General features: G+C 40.9%; 1 protein-coding gene across 2 annotated transcripts; it reads left to right on the plus strand.

The window, feature by feature from the left end:
• The first annotated feature begins 770 nt into the window (after nt 1-770).
• Nucleotides 771-20642, plus strand: LOC133014265 (lysosome membrane protein 2-like). Of its 2 annotated transcripts, XM_061081459.1 has the most exons (13): nt 772-1233; nt 7301-7458; nt 8575-8722; nt 8888-9079; nt 9195-9286; nt 9832-9951; nt 13236-13414; nt 16195-16313; nt 16739-16812; nt 16915-16966; nt 17592-17744; nt 17909-17950; nt 18207-20642. In XM_061081459.1, the coding sequence occupies exons 1-13, from the start codon at nt 1111-1113 to the stop codon at nt 18315-18317; spliced, it is 1563 nt and encodes a 520-aa protein (XP_060937442.1). In that variant the 5' UTR covers nt 772-1110; the 3' UTR covers nt 18318-20642. The 2 variants fall into 2 exon arrangements, with proteins under 2 accessions (XP_060937451.1, XP_060937442.1); XM_061081468.1 differs by lacking the exon at nt 17909-17950 and having other exon boundaries at nt 771-1233.
• The last annotated feature ends 1502 nt before the right edge of the window (nt 20643-22144 follow it).

The following is a 22144-nucleotide window of genomic DNA, read 5'->3' on the forward strand; positions in this document are numbered from 1 at the left end:
GCTTTCCCCCCTTCCCCCCCCGGGAACACCCATATAGTTACCAGATTACCTAGATTAAATGTAAACTATTACATTCAAATAAAGAGTTCCACAGATACTTATCCCTGAGAGTTTTCATATGACCAGGCTACAACATATGGTAGCTAAAATAATCACACCATGCTCACACCACTCAAACTTTGAATCAAAGTAAATACCCAACAGTTAAAATCTCAAATATGTTTATTAAATACAGTTAGGCTAGGTAGGTAACTAGGTAGTTATGTTGGTGTTTGATATTTATAATGATTGACCTTGACGCAATACTAAGTATAAACCCATGATAACCAAAGAGTTCTCAGGGAAGCGTCACCAACCAGATGTTGCACACATGTATTTCTGCGACTAAAAAGAAACCATACATTTCAAACTCAGCTGGTATAAGTGTATAACTCAGTGTATAAGCCAGGCTGGTTCCGCCTTCTCAGTCTTGAACTCACACACACTTCTTTCTCTAATTTTTTTGTTTTTTTCGTTGCAAAACAAACAAATCCTCTTGTTTGCACCAGACCGTGATCCTAGGTGCAGAGCCATGAAGGTTTTGGTCTCACAAAAAGTTGCTCCTGCAGGCGCCTTAATATCCCATAATAACTCCCCACATGAGTGACCCGGGTTACCCCCCAAGCCCCCCCTCCCCCCCACACATCACTCCCTCAGCACACTGGTCTGGACCAATCAGCGCCGCCCTCGCTCGGCGGGAGGGCGCGTCTCCAGGACCGCTACAAATACGGCGCGGCTCTGTAGTACACGTACCGTTCACGCGCACCCGGGGGTCGCCACTGGAGACGGAGAGCAGGGTCCTCGTGGTGCCCGACTTCATTAATAACCAAGAGTGGTCACACGCAGCCCTGCGCGACTCGGGAACTACACAAACAACTCCCATCGGCACTTTTATTTTAAAGTTCCTCCTCGGACAACACTGGAAAAAAAACTTTATTTCAACTAAAGAGCAGCAGCAGGGAAATAAACCAAGATCAGAGCTGTTCATTCGCAGCTGTTCTCGAATCGGTGTCTGAGGAGTGAAGACAAGTCCTCCTCCGTCCTCTGAGGGTCTCTGCAGCACCTGCAGCCATGACACGGAGATCCTGCGCGATCTACGCGGTGGGGACCATCTGCGCAGGTCTGCTGATCACAGGCATCGGTCTGTTTGTGTTGCAGACTTTCCGCACGGTGGTGGAAAACCGACTCAAGAAGGTAAACAAACAAACAAACAAACAAACAAGCAGATAGAGAGACAGACAGATAAATTTCACCCTCACGTCTTCACCCCTCCGCTATTCCAATGAAGTGAGAACAAGCTGAGAGTGCAGGGTACAGACTGCTGATAACGATGGGTTCCTTTCCAATGACTCTTTTAAACAACAAAGCTTACAGGTATTGAATCTTAAATGTCTTCAACCCAATTAAAAAAACTTGAGTATGGCTCAACTTTCTGATAAGGCACCATTCATAAAAGCTTCATAGGCTGTAATTTATAGGGTTATTAACGTTGATAACTAGTTTATTTCTCGTTAACAGTAACAGTATTTGAATAACCAGGTTAAAAAGGGAGATAATAGATATACATTTTGTTCGTATAACACTTATAAAAATGCTCAAAGGCACTTTACAGAATTACAAATAACAGAAAGCAGATATAACAATCATTATCACTCATTGAAATATAAAATACAGGTCATAATCATATTTTAAAAGCAGGTTGGTGAACTCCAGTGACACTTGGCCCGTATTCTTTTTTCTCTATGGAGACCATAGGACTGGTCCATATGGCCCAAAAAAATCTAGTTATAAAATCTGAGGTCGATCAATTATGTGTAAATCAGGTTGAGACTAACACATAACTGGCGAAACCTGACACATAAGTCAGGTTTTGCCAATTAAACATTTAAGCCATTATCAGCAAAGTCAGTCGCCTATGAGGTTTCTACAATAGACCATCAATCCTGTATTTATGAACTTTAATAATCTTTTTACATGTTGATTTTAGGCCGAGAAGTAACAGCTATTCTCTAGAAAGTGAGTTGTCAAACAGGTTCTACTCAAATCCACCTGGAAAGCCAAGCATTGCATATTATGTAGTATTTACATATGTTGCCTTATCAGACGGTGGCACTGACGGGTTTGCACCTCACCCAGTCACACCATGTACTGTTTGCAAATAACTAGGTTAAGCTGGAGGTGTGTGGCTGTACTAGGGCAAACCTCTAACACTCACTAGGATACAGAGACGTTAGATCTGACCGGAAAACTTCACTATTGATCAGTCAGCTGGTTAGAGTCTTTACGTTTAGACTGTGAAGATTTAGGAAAACGGGCCTCTGGCTTTGTTGAGCTGGAGATAACGTCTTGTTGTGTTCAACAAAATATAAGAATAATCAGCTTGTGATGAATATATGACAAAGGAAGTAAGAAAATCTTCTAATTGTAAATGGTTTGTATTTATATAGCGCTTTTCTAGTCTTGATGACCACTCAAAGCACTTTTCTGTCTATGAGGGGAAATTAGGGGTTCAGGATCTTGCCTAAGGACACTCGGCATGCAGATGAGGAAGACTGGGATCCAATGGCTGACGAGCGCTCTACCCTGTAGAATCCGAAAACATGTCCATTTTGCTATTTTCTTTTCACAAATAACTGAACTGATTTGACCAAAATATACAAAAAAAAGTTGATTATTTTGTTACTAATCGAGACGAATTGCAGCAGCAAAACAAACTTGTTAGTTTATTAAAATGAATTATCTTGTAGATCTGCAACTGTCTGTTGTGATTTGTCCTTGAACTTGACAGTGTGTTGCTCCTACAAGTAGATCAACCTCCCTCGGATGGTGGGGGAAAGGTCAAGGGTTCAATGACCCGCACTGTGCAGCCAGACTTTCTCTTTCTCACACTTCGATAACCCATTTAGAAACAGTGCATCTTTCAACACAATGCTTGACCTTGTGTTGAAACACTTCCTCTGTTCCCAGCAGACGGTAGATCCAGAACTCCTGATGAGCCACTGATGTGCGCTTCTGCCCTCACTACTTGTCATTATACCAGGAGTTGGTTCATAGGCATATTCCACAGCTAAGAATATCAAAGGGCTGGGTCTGAATTGCTTGTTTTGGTATTGGTTGGTATTTTTACCACATGCCAAAGGAAAAAGCTGCTGAGAGCAAATCAGCACATCACAAGAAAAACACTGAGTTCCTGAACTCATGGGGAGTTTTGTAGCAAAGATGCAGTTTGAATTAAGTCAGGCTATGGCAGAATTTAAAAAGCCTCCCCTTAGCTGCTTTCAGATACGCACTAAAGTCTGGACATTTTAGAGGGGAAATTCCTGAAAATAGGGTTATTTCAGTCGTATCTGAAAGCAAAGAAATATTTGAGTGAGAGTGCATGTGAGAACACAACAGGAAAACGAGTGGGCGTGTTCAAGACATCTCTAACACCACAAGGATGTAAAACTGACCAAAAACTGAGAGAAAAAATATTTTAAAAAAAAGGTGTGATGCAAGTGGAGGAAGTTCACGCAGATTTCAACTTGTATTGACAACAAGATTAAAGAGCTTTTGTTGATAAGTGTTTGATGACACGTGGGTGAATTTGATGCAGCTGTGGCCTTCTGCTTTGCTGGTGCTTCACATTCTTCGTGGGAGGAGGAGCGTCGATGTGGCTTCATCACTGATTTTAACCTGATATATGGCCTTTTAAATTTGCTAACATGAGCGCTCTCTTGCAGGTCCCACTGTTTTCTCATTGTGCCCGCTCTGTTTCATCCTGCAGCTCTCAGTTGCTCCAAAGGTGCAGGAATCAATGAACGCTTGTTTAAGCGTATTATTGTTATTACTATTTCAAAACTAATCATTGTAAATTTCAATCCAGAGGTTTCCTGGATTTCCAGTATTTTAGATAGTGAAGTTCAAGTCGCTCCCACAAGGTTCAGTTAACTTTGATAACAGAGAAAAAAAATGCATTGTTGGCCCGTATTCAATATTATCATATGGCACACCTTCATCCTTATTTTCCTATCAAACCTGCTTAGCATGTATCAAATGGCTTTTATCAGAGGCTTATTGACTTTAGAGGTCAGGAAACGTATTCTCAAGGTCTTCCTGTGCAGGGAGTTGGTCGTAATGCTGAGAACACAGCAACCGAGAAAACCTGAATTTATAGAGATGTTTAAGGAATAGAATAATAGGAATAATAAATTTGTTTTTATTTTGTGCACATTTCTAATGTAATAAACTGAATCTGGTAGCTTAATGGACATTCCATCTGGACTGGCGTGAATTCCCCCGACATGTTTTCAAACATGATTTAATGCTGCTGATGTCACGACCTTGGCGTCCTCAGTTCCACCTTTTTAACATGTCATGCTGTTGAAGTTCATGCAGTGACAGGCAGCAGTCTATGAGGCCACATAGATAAGCAGTCGTTGTATTATGCATGTAACCAAGATGTGTGGTGGTGGTGGATTTGATCATTATTGCAGTTTAAACTTTGACAGACACGTAGGACTATGTAATCACGTTTACGCGAGGCTCTCCAGTCACAAACTAGTCAGTGCTTAAAACAGTTAGTAGGATTCTGCAAAAATAGCTGGACGGATTACCACAAAACTTGCTGAGAGGCTGTGGTTTGGGTCAGGGGGGAAACCTTTCCTAACATCTTTAACATTGAGACAATGTGTTTGTAACTTTCACTGATTTCCCAGGATATAATTAATGGCTCGTGATGAATAAATCAGGCATGTTTATAGTTATACGTGTGAGAAATGTGCAGATCCAAATAAAGATTGACTGTTGGGCCTTGATGGAGGTGTGCGATCTCCAAGTGCCCTTCTATTTTGTTAGTTAGTCTGTTAGTAAGCAGGATTGTGTAGAAACTACTGGACAGAACTGCAAAAGCTGGTGGAAGGATGTGGTCAAACGGGGAAGTACCCATTACATTTTGTGCTGGATCCAGACCAGTAATCTTTTACACTTTCTTTAAAATTGTAAGATGATATTTTCATGAATTTCACAGGAAATAATTCATGACATTTATGAGTGTGTGAAATTTGGTGAAGCTTGAATTTAAGATGACGGATGGGCCTTGGCGAGGAATGAGCTCTACTGTTTCCACATAGTTTAAATCTACAGGGTCAGAGAAACAGTATCTAGGTCCCAAGCACAGATTTGTGAAAGTAGTTTCCGCCTCTCAAGAGTATTTATTACATGATATTGTCAAAGTCCAGTAGTATATATATTACAGCCGTATCAAGTTACTGCCTTACCCCGGTTGCATCAGTTTGAAGAATCACTTTCACACTGCTTGGTTTATTGGGAAAGTCTCTGGATTGGCAGCCAAAATTATGAAAACGTTTTTGCAGAACATATTACACCAAAAGATGCTCTGTGTCATTTAGAAATGGTGAAAGATCAAATTCTTATAGAGAGAAAATATGCTTTGTGCCAAATTTTGCTTTAAGCTAAATGCTTATTGCAGCTTGCTACCATGTTGACAATTTCAATGCTAAGATGCCGATGTTTAGCCGGTGTTATGCTAAATATCTTCATCGTTGTTGCTGTGCGAAAAATAAATGATGAGAAAGAAAACACGGCGTTGACCAAGTTCATTTCCGTCATCCTCATCTGACCGTGTATGTCTGTCCCATATTTCATAGCATTAAATTATTTTTGTAAATTAATTCCATCGATCAATGATTTTTTCATTCTGGCCCAAACTGTTGTTATTGAGACCAACCCGTTTTCGAGAATGCAAAGCCTGTGGACCACGACCGGAGGATTTGGAGAATAGCCTCTTGCTGTTGCCAGTTTTATTCACGTCTATGTGTTAGCCCGTCTCCACATCAAAGAGGTAGCCTATTGTATTTGTTTATTCACCTGCTACATGTGTTTTCGTGTGGGGAGTTGTGTAAACGTTGAGATGAGAGGGTTTCTGTGTTCCTGTTTTCCACGCGGGGTTTCATGCAGCATGCTGGGCGGTTTGCCATAGCAGGCCGAAGCATAGAAAGGATGACATAGAAAGACCACGCTGTCCCTTCCTCTAGCCAAGGTGACAGCTTTATTGTCCTTGACTACTCAGCTAAACTTGTGTCTCTGAATAAGTATGAGGGAACCCGGAGGAGGAGGAGGGGTCCGGCGCCCCAAGCTGATGGCACTCATTGGTTGGCTGTCTCTCAGGGGCTTGTTTCATGTCGAAGTCTCGCTTTCAACTTCAACACAAATCTGACACAATTAGGCCAACGCCAGATTTCCTCCTCATGTGTCTTGTTGCTCACGCCAATTATCTTGCCCCCATCTTGCGTCTCTCAGTCCCTGTTTTCCAGAGTCTCGAAAGATTCCTGCGGTCGAGTCAGGGCGTCGTTGTCCGGAGGCGGTGATATCTGTGGAGACATAATGTGTAATGAAGCAGGATATTATAAGTTTGTGCCTGCGCTTCACTATCGGGGCCTCATAACGCCCGGTGCTGAGGAATGTGGCTCAGATGATTAGGGTCGGGGTCCCGTGCAGCCAGTGGGCACGCAGCTCTCCACATCACATGATCTGTCAGTGCCCCCCCCCCCCCTCCAATGTAGCCCATTGTCAGTAGCAACCACTGACAATGCCACTGTGGAAGGGTCTCCCCCTAATACCATTCATGTGTGCAGCCAATGCGCCTGTCTTAATCTCAGACAGCCTCTTCCCTCCGTGACCCCCCGAGGATGTTTTTGTTCCCTGGCTTGTTTTTACTCGGAACAGACTGTGGAGACAACAAAACACGTGTTAGCTGTTTGCCAAGATTTCTGCACCTTTTTAACACTCCATCGCTTAATAGTGACAGTGCGAGAGAAAGACTTGACAAATGCAAAAGTCAGTTCCAACCTACAAATTAATCAACTTTTCTTCTCAAAGGTTTTCTTCATTGTTAGTGACCGGATGCAAAAATCCTTGAAGGACCTTAAATTGATTATTATTTTTCAAACTGTCTTTTTTATCTTCCCATCCATTCATTGATCCTCTGCTGCTCATCCAGCTCCAGTTTGTGGATGAATAAATATCAGTGCCCTATCTTTTCATCAATATCCATGAAGAATTCTCTGGTAAATCATCATCAAAAGGTGAATGGGTTCTTCCTTGAGTGATGCCCCACCCCTCCACAAAATTAAATGGAAATTGGTTGTGTATTTTTTGCATAAACCGGCAAACTATCAAACAAACGGATGAAAACACAAGTAAATTCCTGTTAATGCAGCTGAATTAAATGGGCATCGATTTTCTCTTTATGTTTGAACAGGAGCTTATTTTGGTTGAGGGCAGCCGTGTGTTTGAGTCCTGGAAATCCCCTCCCCCTCCGGTCTACATGGAGTTCTTTTTCTTCAACGTGACCAATGTGGATGAGTTCCTGAAGGGGGCCCAGCCAGAGGTCACCCAGGTCGGACCCTACACATACAGGTAGGACGCGAGAGCTCATCACTGCACACGCAAAAGTCTCTCCGGCTCACATGCGTGTCTCTAGTGAAATATGTCGGTTTCAATAATCTATAACACGTCGTCAAAGATCATTGGTTGTATGTGTGGGAGGTGATGATCTTCACAGGTCAGCCCCCAATTCCACTGGTTCCTCCGGGATCACTGTAAAATAAATATAAGGCCTCAACGATAAGTAAAAAAAAGAAATGGGTTTGCATAATTTCAAAAGCACATGTTCCCAAATCAACCCGTGAAGCTGTTTTATATATTCTCTCATGTCTTCTGGTTTTGATCACATCTGCAACACGCCTCAAACGTTTGTGGGAACATCAGCTTCTGCTCCTCAGCTGCTGCTTCTTTTGCTTCACCCCTTGTGTTCTGTTCGGTCCCTGTCCGAGCAGACAGCTGTGTATCTATGGTATGTTTCCCACATCCTGTTCTGTCTGTCATGTGAATCCTTTCCCCAGATACTTTATTTATAGGTTTTGAGGTTACAGAACAAATAACAAAAACAGACACACTTAAGTAGTACAGTCAACACGGACCCCCACCCTCAGTGGAGGGTAGTGGAAGAGAAAGAAACAAAAAATACAACATATAAATAGGTTGCTGATATCTACATTCATACCTTTTTTAAATATAAACGTTACATATATTTTTGATCAAAACTGATTTTTTACATGTATCGATTTCTTTATACTTTTATTAGTTGATTAATGTATTAACGGCTCCGTACATTTTTTCATTCGTTTATATTATGTATTGTATTTCTACATTTATTTACATATTTTTACATGTATTTGTTTTGGTATTTCTGTGTCAATATATATTATTAAGGTAGACAGGCTTAAAGTCTAAAGCCTGACAGGTTGCAGCAGTGTGATCATCAGGTCTACTACTCCTGTCTGGAGTTGGGTGGCATTCGGGAGCTTTTGCCTTTAGCTCAGTATTATCAGCAGCTTAGCTTAATGAAAGTTGCTGCTGCTAAGTTAAACCTAATGACGCTGGGATATTAACCTAAATTCCTTTTAACTGCTCTGTGAAGGGAACTATTCGAGAAAAACATAATGAATCTTACGTCTTGTTGTGTTTGCACAGGGAGTACAGGTACAAGGACAATGTGAACATGGTGGAGAATGGCACGATGGTGTCTGCGTACAATACCAAGAGCTTTGTGTTCCTGCGGGAGAGGTCGGTTGGGGATCCAGCTGTGGATAACATCACCACTGTCGACATCCCGGCGTGGGTGAGTCGTGAAACTTAAACAAACAGAGGGAAGTGCACGTCCAAGTGGGGGAAAGTGGAGTGTGTTTTCTCTTACTTGCATGATTTACTGCATTTTGTTTCCTCAATCCCACGTCACCCTGCATTAACGTCTCCTGCACCACTCTGCTCCGTATCCCGTCTCTAGGCCGTGATGAACAAAGCGATGGTGAGTTTCTGGAAAGCGACCATGGCGAACGCCATGATGACCGCCGTTCGATCTGGCTTCTTCACCACCCGCACCGTGGATGAGTTGCTGTGGGGCTACGAAGATCCCCTGCTGGCCCGTGTCAGCGCCAGCGCACCTGATGTGGAGAAGGTCTTTGGCCTCATGTACAAGGCATGTGCACCCACACAAATAATAACAGCTGATCAATCCCAGCGGCATTTTTTGCCATGGCTTTACGAAAATTGATGAGGTTTTTTTAATGTCTTAAATGTTCGGATCTATTTAGAAAAACGGGAGTAACGACGGGGAGTTTGTCTACCACACCGGGGAGCAGAACTACATGGATTATGGCCGGGTCCAAACGTGGAAAGGTCAAAGGTAGAACTGTCGCACCCCCAAACAAACACACTCCCTGTCTTCAACCACGCTCACGTTACTTCACTGGGTAACCTTCGGGTTAGAACCTTTCTCAAATCTGCCGCTTTTTGCCAGTTACAGCTGAGTTTGTTGTTCGTGTGGGCTGGTAGCACAGAACACAGGACATCCTAATACTTGGAATGCCTTAATAATGTATTTTAAAGTGACCCTTTTTGTTGTCTCAGTTCCCTCGACTTCCGTTGCCCTGCAGCAATTCTCTTCCCTACTCCTGGGAATCAGCTTTGAGATAAATACATCTTTCATCAGCAGAACATTGTAATTTGCTGTTATTAAGATGGGGTTGATAAGAGGGAGTTTTACTTTTACCCTGATAAAAAAAACGTTGTTGCTTTACAGGCAGCGTAGATTTCTCAGAAGCATTTCGCAAGTGCCCATGGAGAGATACTCTGTGTCAACTCTATAGGCTTTTTTGACTGCAGATAAATTCTCTTGATGCAGCTTTAAAAAGACATGAGAAACGTTTGTGACACAATGTTGTTCTGCAGCAAGCTGTCGTTCTGGAAGACTGACGACAGCAACAGCATCAATGGATCTGATGGAAGTGCTTTCCATCCCCTGCTGGAGAAGAATGAACGTATTTACATCTTCACCCCAGACCTCTGCAGGTACACTTCAGCACCACAGTGTCTCATCTGGGCACACTTCAACATTGAAGACATTCAGGTCATAGTAATAATCCTGAACTCGTCCTAGCTACGCGAGCGATATACCGGTTACCAGTTATTTGACAGAGAAATGTAATTTATGCTTGATATTTTCCAGTTTAGCCATAAACTTTAAGATACATATCTATAAATAAAAAAGAAAACACACATACAACAAAATATATCAAAAAACAAATGCATAAAACTTGAATTAAGAAAAAAAAACGTTTCTTTGGTTAAAAACATGAAATCACATCTTTGTAAAGTTTGTATTGATCAATATAAACATCTAAAACATAAATAATGATAATAATAAACAACAGTTTCGTGTGGAGAAAACTACATAATGACAATATTTCATTTCATTAACAGCTGATACATTTTTATATTATGTCTGTAAAATAAAAGTTATATTAGATATCGGTGCATATTAACAAATATACACAAATTAAATAGCTCCGTACAAAGTCGACCATTGATCATGGCTCTATTGTTTCCACTTGCATTGTGTTTGTCCTGCTGTGACCTCGTGGCCCATACATAACATGTTACCTGAGGTGTAATCACCTGATGGTGTGGTCATAAGTTCTGAAGTGATGGCTATATCTGGGACATGACCTAAACTTAAAAAATTTTGGACTGTCTCCAACAGAGCGGGGCGGGGGTTTCATATCTTGTATGGTATGTTCAAAGGCCTTGGATCCCAGGGATTCTTATCATAACATCCTGCTCACTTACAAACAGCTCCACAGGTGACCTGTGTTTTCTCACTTTAGCGTTTGCTGCCTATATTATAAGGTCTTATTAAAAGATGCAAATTTTCAGTATACACAGAACGAAAAAGGCTCACAGAATGAAAAAAGTGGCAGTTAGAGTTTCAAAATTGCATTATGTGGGAAAGAGAAGCTGGAGAAGACTCTGTCCTCGAGCAGCTGTAAGAAACTATTTTCATCATGTTTTTCTTGTGAAGTGGCCTGAATGCATCCGCCCAGTTGTTCAAATGTGGAAGTAACTTCTCTGAAGGACTTTTCCCACACAGGTTTAGCTCCAATGCTCATGAGGACATTTAGATTTAAAGTGGCTCGTCAGGATATCTTCAACCGAGGCTGGAAGCTTAAAGAGAATGTTACTCAAATGGAAACTAACTGATGAATGTATACTTTGGGTTATGCTGTATTTCGAAATAAGTGGGCAGGCTTTACTGATGTTTCTGCTGATGATGAGAGCTTCTATTTTAGAAATTAACCTTGACCTGAATAAAATAGCTCCGTGTGGACATCTTAACCTTTTGTTTTTTAGCATGGAAAGAATCCATTGGACTGGTTTTAGCCTTTGACTCTGATTGGACGCGTGTCAAAAACCTCTCTCCCACATGCTTGCTGAACTCTTTCACCTACTTCTCCATCGCCTGGTGGCTTCATCACTGCTGTCGGTGTTTGTGTGACTAAAGGCAGAAGGCAGCTTTCCTGTTTCCTGTACTTTTTACCATTATCTGAAGAGTTCAACGGAGTCATATGTGCTCACCTCTCACACACACAGCTCGACAAGGGGATTTTCCGTCCCTGTAAGAGCAGCGTTGAAACGTGTGTTTAGTTTGATGACATCTGGGAATGATCTACAGGACACATAAGGTGCTAGAAGAATTTCCGTGTGTGACCATGTTACAGACAGCTGAGACACAACTCTCAAGATTTTGACGTACAGCAGACAGGTGTCTTCGCTCTAATAGCTTTTGCCACACGTAAATCTTTTTCTTGTAGGCGTGATCTTTTTCAAATTTGGTTTTCAAATTTAAGGCGCCTGATTGACTAGGTTTCACAAAAGAAAAAAGAACAATAAAACAGTAGCAAGGTTTTAATCTGTCATTCAAAAAAGAGGAAGTCAAAACAAACAGAACAGACTCAGGCGTTGTTCATTCTCGTACGTATATCTTTCAGAACAGACATTTCCCCTCTGTTTTAAAACAGAATCACAGAGTTCTCAGAGTTCACCCAAACTTCAATTTACTAAATATCTCAATCCAGGCAAGGTTGCAAAAAACGATTAAAATCGTTCAAATGAGCAAGTCGGGCCAATAGATGGCGATAGAGCCTACATCAATGATTTGCAAACATTAGAGAAGAACGCTATTTATTCAGCTGCAAACTTTTGATTCAAGCTAACATTGTGAACCAAATGTAGAGAAACTGGCATATAGTCGCCATTGTGCTCATTTCACAGAGCCACACAGGGCACATGCAAAGTAAGCTGTGACGTCATGGATTTCCAAATACTCTGTTTTACATGATATACACAGATACACAGTAACCCTTGTTTTGGGAAAATCAGCGCTTTGGAATGCGTCGAAATTTTGGTGACTTGAAACGCTTATTGCAAAGACAACTAATTAATGAAACAAATCAAACAATAAAGCTCACAACAAAAACAAGGTTTTATGCATACAATCATGATAACAACAAAGACCAATGTGTTTCTGCTATAATGCAAACTTTACAACTGTAGATATTACTCATACTTCATGTACATTCTTACATCTCTCCCGTGTCCCCTTGCACCTGTCTGATCTGCTGAGCTGTTCTGAATCTTGTCCCCCACGTTCCAAAAAAGCATGTTTTTGTTTTTCTGACATTACCTGACATTGTAAGTCTCTCATGCCCGGCAGCACAAGGCAGAGGCCCTCAGTCCTGCTCTGGTGAAGAAACACATCAGTCTTTTTGACTTGGCTTCTCCAGCAAAGGTCAAGGGAAAGGTCTTTACAGTATTGTTGCACAATAGGTGGGCTGCGTAGCTAAGAGCCGAGTCCTCCCCGCCAGTTGGCAGACGCTGTATAGGCCCCTTTGTTCTCGCTGAGAACTGTCGGGATTCTCTTGACAGGACAGAGCAGCAGATACACAGCACACAGCTCACAGTAATGGGATTCTGTTGGAAGCTGTAATAACACAACAAATAATAAAAAAAAAAAATTGTATTCCCACTCCCAGTACAAAAGGAAAGTTCAAAATCAACCCACACTATTAATTAGGTATTTTAGAAATTGAAAGTCATTCATACGTTTTCATACGTTACTTTGTTCAAAAGTTCACTTTCTTGTGATTCGCAATTTGGTTCTGTCTTCTTCAGAATAAGGTCAATAGTCAGATTATTGGTGTCCATGTAGGCAGAGTTCCTGCTATTAAAATTCCTGCAGGTCTATAAAAAGCATGTAAAACAGTGGAATTAATCTTTAACTGTTGAACTGGCTCCAGGTCGATCTACATGGAGTTTGAAAAAGAAGTGGAGGTGAAGGGAATCCCGGCGTACCGCTTCACGCCACCGAGTTCTGTGTTGGCCAGCAAGGAGGATAACCCGGCCAATGAGGGTTTCTGCGTCACCCCGAAGGAGTGCCTGGGAACGGGCCTCCTTAAAGTCAGCCCCTGTCGGAAAGGTAAATGTCAGCTTCTACGACAATATTTTCTCTCTATCGCACTTCCACATGCCTCCCACACACAGTCTCTGTTGACACAACTCAGGATTTATCTGTTCTCCTCTCTCCCTTATCTCATGCATCCTTCACAAGACCACACACTCTCATTTTGACCTTATTTCTGTAAAACACAACTGTCTGATATTTGTTGTTCCACTTCTTTACTTTGGATTTTTATCCGATAACCTCCCTGACCAGTAGTTCTTACAAGTCCTCCTTTAGTTTTTCTCTCCTGCTTTCACCATTGCTGCTAATACTCCTTAAATGACCCATGTGACACAGCTCTCTCCACACCTCTGGCACCATCTGACCATGACTGGCCTGGTAGCTGAGGGGGCGGTAAGCCCTGTCACCTGATTCTGGCCTGGTATATGACCAGGCATTGTCTCAGTGACTCGCAGTTGTCCTCAGGTTCCCTCTCATAGAACAGTACCAGCACTTTTAACACGTTTTCTACATGTACTTAAAATAATGACTAATTGTTTTTTTTTTAACGTATTTTATTACCTTTGTAGGACCTTTTTACTTTATGTTTGTTTGGGTATCAAGAGAAACTGGAAACGTCTCATTTTCTAGTGGTGAATTATTGTTTTGTTTTGAACCTGAGGTAAATCGCTGTTCTGCTCATTGCAGAACAGCGTGAAAAGGTTGTTGACGGTGACTGAAACAGACGTGGTGCATTAGTGCGTGCAAGCTGATTTTCATAGCGTAATGAAACGAGGTGAAAGGAAAGGCTCCGGTTCAGATACGTATTCATGAGATAATTGGGTTAAAAAGAGGTGCAGGCACTGGTAAACTTTCATTAAAACATAAAATCACAGCGCCGACCGGTATAGGTCAAGACAAACATGGTGGATTTAAAGAGTGAGGAAGATTAAGTGCGGCTTTCATGTGTTTAGGAATAAACGCAGTGATTAATGGTGCTGTTAAGTACGGCAATACAAATATGTGCACGTGTGTGTGTTTGCCCTACGTTGACCTTGAAGGTCGTTACAGGAACAACCTCTCAGTTGACTCCGGGTGTCCAATGTTTTTGTCGAACGTCAGTTGCCAAACACGGGAGCAGGAAAACGCTCACCTCTGCCCCACTTCAACAGCACCAGCACCACCACCTCGTAACTGTGCCACTGTCTGACCCTGCTGTCGCTGCTGACACACACACACATACACACACACACACACACACACACACACACACACACACACACACACACACACACACACACACACACACACAAAGCTGGACCACAGATAATCAGAGTTACTAAAGTCCAAAATATGCACAAGTGGAACTCCACCAAAAATGTCCTTATCGAGCGTACTGTTGCTTGTCGCGACCGAGACAATAGTGTAGAAATACAATTTGTCTCCGGTTGACAATATGTGGAAGGAGCTCAGCAAAGTTTACAGGAGTCATTAATTAGTTTGGTGACAGACCATTTATGTGTCCATTGTTTATTTCCATCAGAAGACTGACCTCGAGACACCCAGCTCGTGTCCTCAGGATGAAGGTCAGCTTATATCTCGTCATCTTATCCCGGGGACTCTCTTTGAGGCCTCTCCAGTGTCCGGATAAGATCAGCAGGAAGCGTGAAACTTTTGGGGTCAGATAGGGACAGGGGAGGATTTGAGTCGCGCCGTCGTAGTGTTTATTCTCCGTGAGACTGTGTAGATTAAGGCTGTCAATCTTCTCACTGCATTCGAGTTTCATCTCTTAATAGTTCTATTGTGGGAGTAATATTAAAATTGAGAGTGAAAATGATGTGTTGATCATACCATCGACAGTGAACCTTTCAAAAGAGTTGCAATGTATATATCCATACAATATTTCCATACATTCATTGAAGTGCAGTTTTTTCTTGTGCGCGCTCTCTTTTCCTCTCTCTCTCTCTGTGTTCGTGTCTCGCTCTCTCTCTCTCGGAAGGAGCGTAAACAAAACCACGTTGTTCAAAGTAGGAAGACGTGACCGGGGTGGGGGTTCCTTACTCAAACACATTGTGTGCTTCAAAAAGCTTAGAAGGCACAAATTCTTCACACTGTCATATTGATAGTTAGCATTGTTAGTAAGTGACATAAAAAAAAGACTCGTGAAAGGACAGGGGCCAATCTGATTTAAGCTGGGGCCAGTGCCCCTCCTGGCCCCGCCTCTGAATCCGCCCTTGCTGTGTGGACAACACAAAGCAGATCAGCCACGGAGCCCCAGTTGCCGAGCCCTCAAATTTATAGAATAAAAAAAAAAGCGCATTCGAATAGGATTTCGTTTTTTAATATTCAATATATATGACATCTGAAGTTCATTCCCACAGCCCTAGAGTAGATAGTCGATACCCTTTTGAACAAGACAAGCACATCCCTGCTTTACAAATCAGCATATTAACTAGTAAGGACGGATATTCTTAACGATATAATCACTCCTTCCAGATGAACTGTACAGATCATCTTTGTAATGTTTGGGTGTTACGTGATGAAATGTATGTTGACAAAAGAATTCTCACTGATTAATATGTGAATTAGCCAAACTGATGAGTTGTACCGTGAGGAGTCAGCTCACGTCCCTCCTGTCACAGTTATTTTGTCATGTCTCATCAAAGACGTGGCAAAAGTGTCACAGAGGATGAAGAATGCAATTTGTCAAAGTCAACAACGGGAGTTTTGTTGTGTCTCGTCCGAATCACTTTCGTTTTTTGTTCATCTCAGGGTGATATTGTTTCTCTTCTAAATTCCCTCTCCTCCTCACGCAGGTGCCCCAGTAGTCGCCTCCTTTCCCCACTTCTACCTGGGAGAGGATCAATATGTGAATGCCATCAAGGGGATGTCCCCACAGAGAGAGCATCACCAAACGTTCCTGGACCTCAACCCGGTAAGGTCAGCGGGCCGCAGGTAGTCGGCCTCAGGAGCTCAGATTAGTAACATTCCTGCATTTAGATGCACTGCTACACCATCTAGTGGCATATAAGCACTACTACATCATCTGTGTTGTTGTCATCAAGATCCTCATTTTACTCTAAAAGCCGTAGACTGTATGTAAAGATGGAAGACATGACAGCTCCCAAAAATGAAGCCAAAGTGTCTTGATCGCCCCCTGGTTGTTGTTTGCAGTATAGGTCATGATCCATACCGAGTGTTTCCGAGATGGCTAATATCAAGGATACTAAGGCTTCTTTTCTGAAAAATGGGAGCAGTCTGTGCTTGACAGTTACATTAACTAAGTACATTCATTCTGTTCCACTACTACATTTTATTAAGTTTCCTTTTTTATTTCACATGCTTATTATTTTCCCGCAGACCACCGGAGTGATTGTACGTGCAAACAAGAGAGCACAGATCAACATCTTGATCAAAAAATTGCCTTATTTCCCGTGAGTATCTGCACCCAAACACCAGCCGAGCACTGTTAACTCTGTGTGGGAGTCTGTGCTGTTTAATGTATGACGGCGTCAAACTCGTTTCCCTCACAACAGGAAAACAAGAACCTTGAATGACACAATCTTCCCTGTCATGTTCCTCAATGAGGTAAGAGACATCAAATTCGTTTTTCTGTTCTTATGCAGAAAATGTTAAAGAGTTATTCCGGTTTTTGTCATATCATGAGTCTTATTGAGGGGAATCTCTTCAAATTATTACCAGTTGTCACTTGGACTCAATGATGAACTGGTTAGATTTCAGTGGTCAAAGGTCAGAGGTCACAGTGGCCTTTTATAAGTCTGGAAAAAATGTTATGTAGAACGAAGCTACAGTGGTTGCTGGAGTGTCTTACGTTTAACCTTATATATTTCTATTTTATTCAATTATATTTCATATATCTTCTGTTCTTTTTTACCTGTTTTTATTCTGACCTTGGGCTGCTGTAAGAACCAAATTTTCCTTATAGGGATCAGTAAAGGATTTTCTGATCTTATCTTATCTTATTGTTGTCCAGACCTAATTTATAGTATCATGTTGTGTCTTGTGTTATTTTATCGTGTTTCGTCCTATCTTATCTTATCTTATATTATCTTATCTTATCTAATCTTATCTTATCTTATCTTATCTTATCTTATCTTATCTTATCTTATCTTATCTTATCTTATCTTATTTTATCTTATCTTATCTTTTCCTACCTAATGATGCATCTGTGGACTTGTCTTTTAACACACAGAGTGTGGTCATAGACGAAGCGTCCGCGGCGAGAGTGCACAAGCTTCTGACTATTGTCAATGTAGTGTCCAACTTCCCACTCATGATCGTGGGCCTGGGTGTCATCATGTTCTTAGTCCTCGTCGTCCTCCTGGTCATCGACCGCAGACAGAAGGTACCACACCTCTTCCCCTCATTTCACTTTAAAGACTCACACTTTACTGGCTTTGTGTCTAATAAGTAATAAGTGTTAATTTAAGTGTCACTTGTTCAGTTGCTTTAACCACACACTAATGGTCCTGTGCATGTGTATTTGTCAATGTGTGTGTCTCTGTGCAGAATGAAGTTAAGCGCATTGTGTTTACCAAGGCTCAATATGCTGTAAGTTACTTTGCTTTGTTTATCTTTATTATTTTTTGCCTAATAGAAACTTATCTCTAACTTGATGTATTAGTTATGTGTCTTAGTGCATCTTGAATCCCATGTTTCATTTTGCAGACGGACGACTTTCCATCTCTATGAAGCTGTTCAAGGACATAGACTTTTTTTCTATTATCTCCAAAGCTCAAGTGACATGAGCTTTTTTTCATCCTTGATCTTTCTAATACTGTTTGTTTTTCTCAATCTAAAACGACAGACCTCTGCTGAAGAGGACACCTCCTACTCTCCGGTCAACGACAAGGAAAAGGATGATTCCCAAAATGGAACCTTTATTGGTTTGACAGCTAAAGCCGACCCACAAGCCTGAGCAGAAGGAGGGAGGGGATGATTAGAGAGAAGCTTTGTACATCGACAATCTTCAGAGTTACAAATAGAGGTTTGGGTTTTCTGGAGAGAGAAAAACAATCCACCATGGAAAAACGTCAAAATCCTTTTTAAAATTGGAAATCTGTTTGTTTTACTTTCGGGGGAGGACTGGGGTAGAGGGCAGAAGGTAGTTTTAGTCTCATATATAGGCTTTATATAAAGATTGACGACATGACGGCTCCCTAGAAACCAAGCCAGAGCTTCTTGGCCGCAGTGTAGGTCATAAATCACCGCCTCCTCCATGTTAGTGGATGTGACATGTACCAAACTAAAAAGTGGATTTCTGACATTTTAGGTCATTCATATCACACTGTTGTTTGTTTTGCAAATCTTTTCTGTTAGCTATTTGACGCTATAAAATTGGTTGAAACATTATATTTGACTGCTGAGACTGACTGATCAGTCGAGCATGTGCTACTGCAGCTCTATACCCCCAATCGCTCCTGCGCTGTTCTTATCAAGGATATTTTGGCTTCATTTCTGGATAGTGGGAGAAAGGGACGACACGTCATCCATCTTTATTTGTAGTCTATTGTCTGATACCTACGGTGCTGTATGTACTTAGTTTTACTCATAGAGAACTGCCTAAGGTCTAGAACTCAATATTGAGTGTGACAGGCTAAAGGACTTCTCACTGTTGGGTTTTAATCAGTTGCTGATTGCGTTAAGTTCTTGACGACCGGCTGCAGTTCTGATGGAGAACACACACGCTGTGTCCGTCCTAAACAAACGAAACCCGCCCTTTATAACCTGAGGCGTGGGATGATTATATTTCATACTGTAGCCTCACCTCGTTCTCTGTTTGCCAAACATTTGTTTCTTGTCTTGCCTCAAGCTTTTACTGACTGACTACACAACAGGGCATAGAGGGTGATTTGGGACCACGGTCATGAGATCCAGAATGTTTCATTTTTTGGGATATCATACCTCACTCTCAGGGGGCCTCTGCTTTGAGATTGTCAGAGCAAGAGAAAGGAGAAACACATACAGCATGTGTTCTCTTAAATCAATCCAGTATTACTATCATTCACTTTCACTTCAGCCTCAAAGTAACATTTGATTGGCTCATTATTATTTGATCTATATGTGCGTTCTACTTCGTTGTAGCCGTACCTGAAAAACCCTTCGGAGCGCGGCGTGTGTTTGTGTATATACAATCCAAGGTCTCCTGAACTGCTCACATTCCTCTCACTGTATGATAGGAATGAATATCAGATAAAACGCTGTATATTTTGGATACTTACATTTTTGTAAAATAAGACATCCTTCTCTTTTTGTTTGTAAATGTTAGTGTAGAAATGTGTTGAATGAGGATGTTTTAAGTCAGAGCTTCACATTTGTCTCCTAGTGCCATATCACAATCATTCGGAAGCCCTAAATACAACAGGATGATTCTGAATTTATGGGTTGACACGACAGTATTGTACACTAGCTGTCGTCGCCATATCAAAGTGTAATTCAACCTATTATTGTTTCAAGAAATGTGCTTTTATGATGCTGTTGTTGTGGCCTTACTAGTATCTCTGGGGCTGAATAAGACACTATAAATTTGTTACAGGGTTTATGAAGGATGCGGGAGCTTCCATGTGTCCAGCCATAGCAAGTCAAAAAACGTGTGATTGATCAATATTAAGAAATGCTGTTACTGTGCCTTGGAAACAATCAGTGTTACTGTGTCACGTTTGCCTTTATGGTTTTCACTTATTCTGTGAAAAAGAAAACACCACATCAAACCAACAGATCTACCCTCAAGTGCATTTTGCGAAATAAAACTGCTTCTTCTTATAGTCCAAACATTTTCTGAACAAGTTACTTCAGCTGCAAACAATAGTGGAGAAGCTGTCAAATGTTTCACTTAGAGACTTTTTGCTTCCTCGAGTGGTTTTTACTGTTTGTGTTTGGTGTGTACTTAAAAGTATGCACAATAATAAAACTGAATAAGAATAGAATTATTTTGCGAGTGCATATAGTAGTGTAATAAATTCACATGAGTAATTTTGATGATTCAAAAAAAACCACACACAGTATAACTTATTAATGTAGTGGTGAAATAGGATGAGTTGTTTTCGCTACACTGATATAAACCAAAACACAGAAAGCAGAGTACAGTTTGTACACAGCAATATTTTGTGCCATACTTCAGATTGTACTTTCAGAAATGATCCAAAAAATCGCGTGTTGTTCTGATTGTCAGCCATATTTTCAAGCTTTGACTGTTAATATTGTTTAAACTGTGTGCACGAGAAATAAAAGTAGTTTCAATAAATGTGTGTATTCATCATTTTTGGTCATTGTTGGGAGATGGCTGTTAGGAATCCATATGATTACATAGGAAAAGAAGTGAGAGATACTTGTTTAAAGTCTTTACTGTATTTTAATGATATAAAGTAATTTTTCAAGTAATTATAGCTATAACTTGATTTGATCAAGTTTCATCAGCTCACCTGAATCAACATGACATGTTAGGACTTTGAACAATTCCCAGCTTCAGCTTGAAGTCCAGTCTACATGAGCCTAAACAAAGATGTGCTAAACACAGCACAGTATTGCACCATCAGACATTCTCTACTGCTGCATAAGTTTGATTCTGGATATATTATGAATGATTTCCGTGATTAAGGGCGGTTTAAAAAAAGAACTGGGACATAAAATATATTTGAAGGTTACAGAATCATTCGAGATACACTGCAGAATAAAAAAGTGTTTTTAAAATCATTATTTTCTGTTACCCTACATTTTTCCAGTGGCAGTTGCTGTTTCGTCATGATAACCCTTGTGACCCTATTTGAGGAAGTAAACAGGCATTAGCCTTGTCTGCCAGGATGTCTGTATTGCATGGGATGTAAAGCAGGGTTTTTTTGTGACATTTTTGTTTCACCATAAACATTAGCAGTGTCTTCTTTTCTGACTAAATAAATATATATTTGAAGGTTAATTTCTCATAATGAAAAAGATAATCTTCACCTCTGTAGCTCTTACATACATCAAATCTTCGAGTTGTATTCATTTCTATAATCCAGGGGTTTTTAGAAGGGGTTTGTTTATGTTCACAACCTCATTTATAGAACAGTTAAATTTAAAAACCAATACAAATATTTAACTATAAAGTATTTAAATATAAAGGGCCAATCCTCGGGTAAAAAACCAACAATTTGTACAATTAGATGATCACAACTAGTGGAAACCTCACAAGGATTATTTTATATTCAAGTCCTGCCAATAATTCCCTTTCACCTAAACCTTACACACTGAACCTTTAACATTCAGTCTACAGTACAGAGCCGACCCCTGCATGGTGCCTCTGTGGCCACTAGAGGACACCTAGGAGCCCTGAAATATTCTACAAGAAAGCTTGAAATGTTCGTTTTTTATATGTCATTTGTTACTATACACAGAAATACATTATAACAATTTGTCCAACTAATTCTGAATACTTCAATCAGTTCTTTCACCTAAACCTTACACACTGAACCTTTAACATTCAGTCTACAGTACAGAGCTTTCAGTACAGAGCCGACCCTGCATGGTGCCTCTGTGGCCACTAGAGGACACCTAGGAGCCCTGAAATATCCTACAAGAAAGCTTGAAATGTTCGTTTTTAATGTAATTTGTTGCTATACACAGAAATACATATTATAACAATTTGTCCAACTAATGCTGAATACTTCAATCAGCTCACGCTGCCTCGGTCAGTTCAACAAAGCTGCTATTTTAGTCATTTACACTTGACACTAATCAACAGTATTGGTGGGGCTCAGGCAGCGGGGC

Source organism: Limanda limanda, chromosome 1 (assembly GCF_963576545.1).
Source record: "Limanda limanda chromosome 1, fLimLim1.1, whole genome shotgun sequence".
NCBI classification, from domain to species: Eukaryota; Metazoa; Chordata; class Actinopteri; order Pleuronectiformes; family Pleuronectidae; genus Limanda; species Limanda limanda.

Coding starts and splice junctions, on each gene's coding strand:
- LOC133014265 (XM_061081459.1), top strand. CDS start 1,111: ATGACACGGAGATCCTGCGCGATCTACGCGGTGGGGACCATCTGCGCA. Junction 13,415..16,194: donor AGTCAGCCCCTGTCGGAAAG/GTAAATGTCAGC, acceptor CTCCTCACGCAG/GTGCCCCAGTAGTCGCCTCC. Junction 16,967..17,591: donor CTGTCATGTTCCTCAATGAG/GTAAGAGACATC, acceptor TTTAACACACAG/AGTGTGGTCATAGACGAAGC.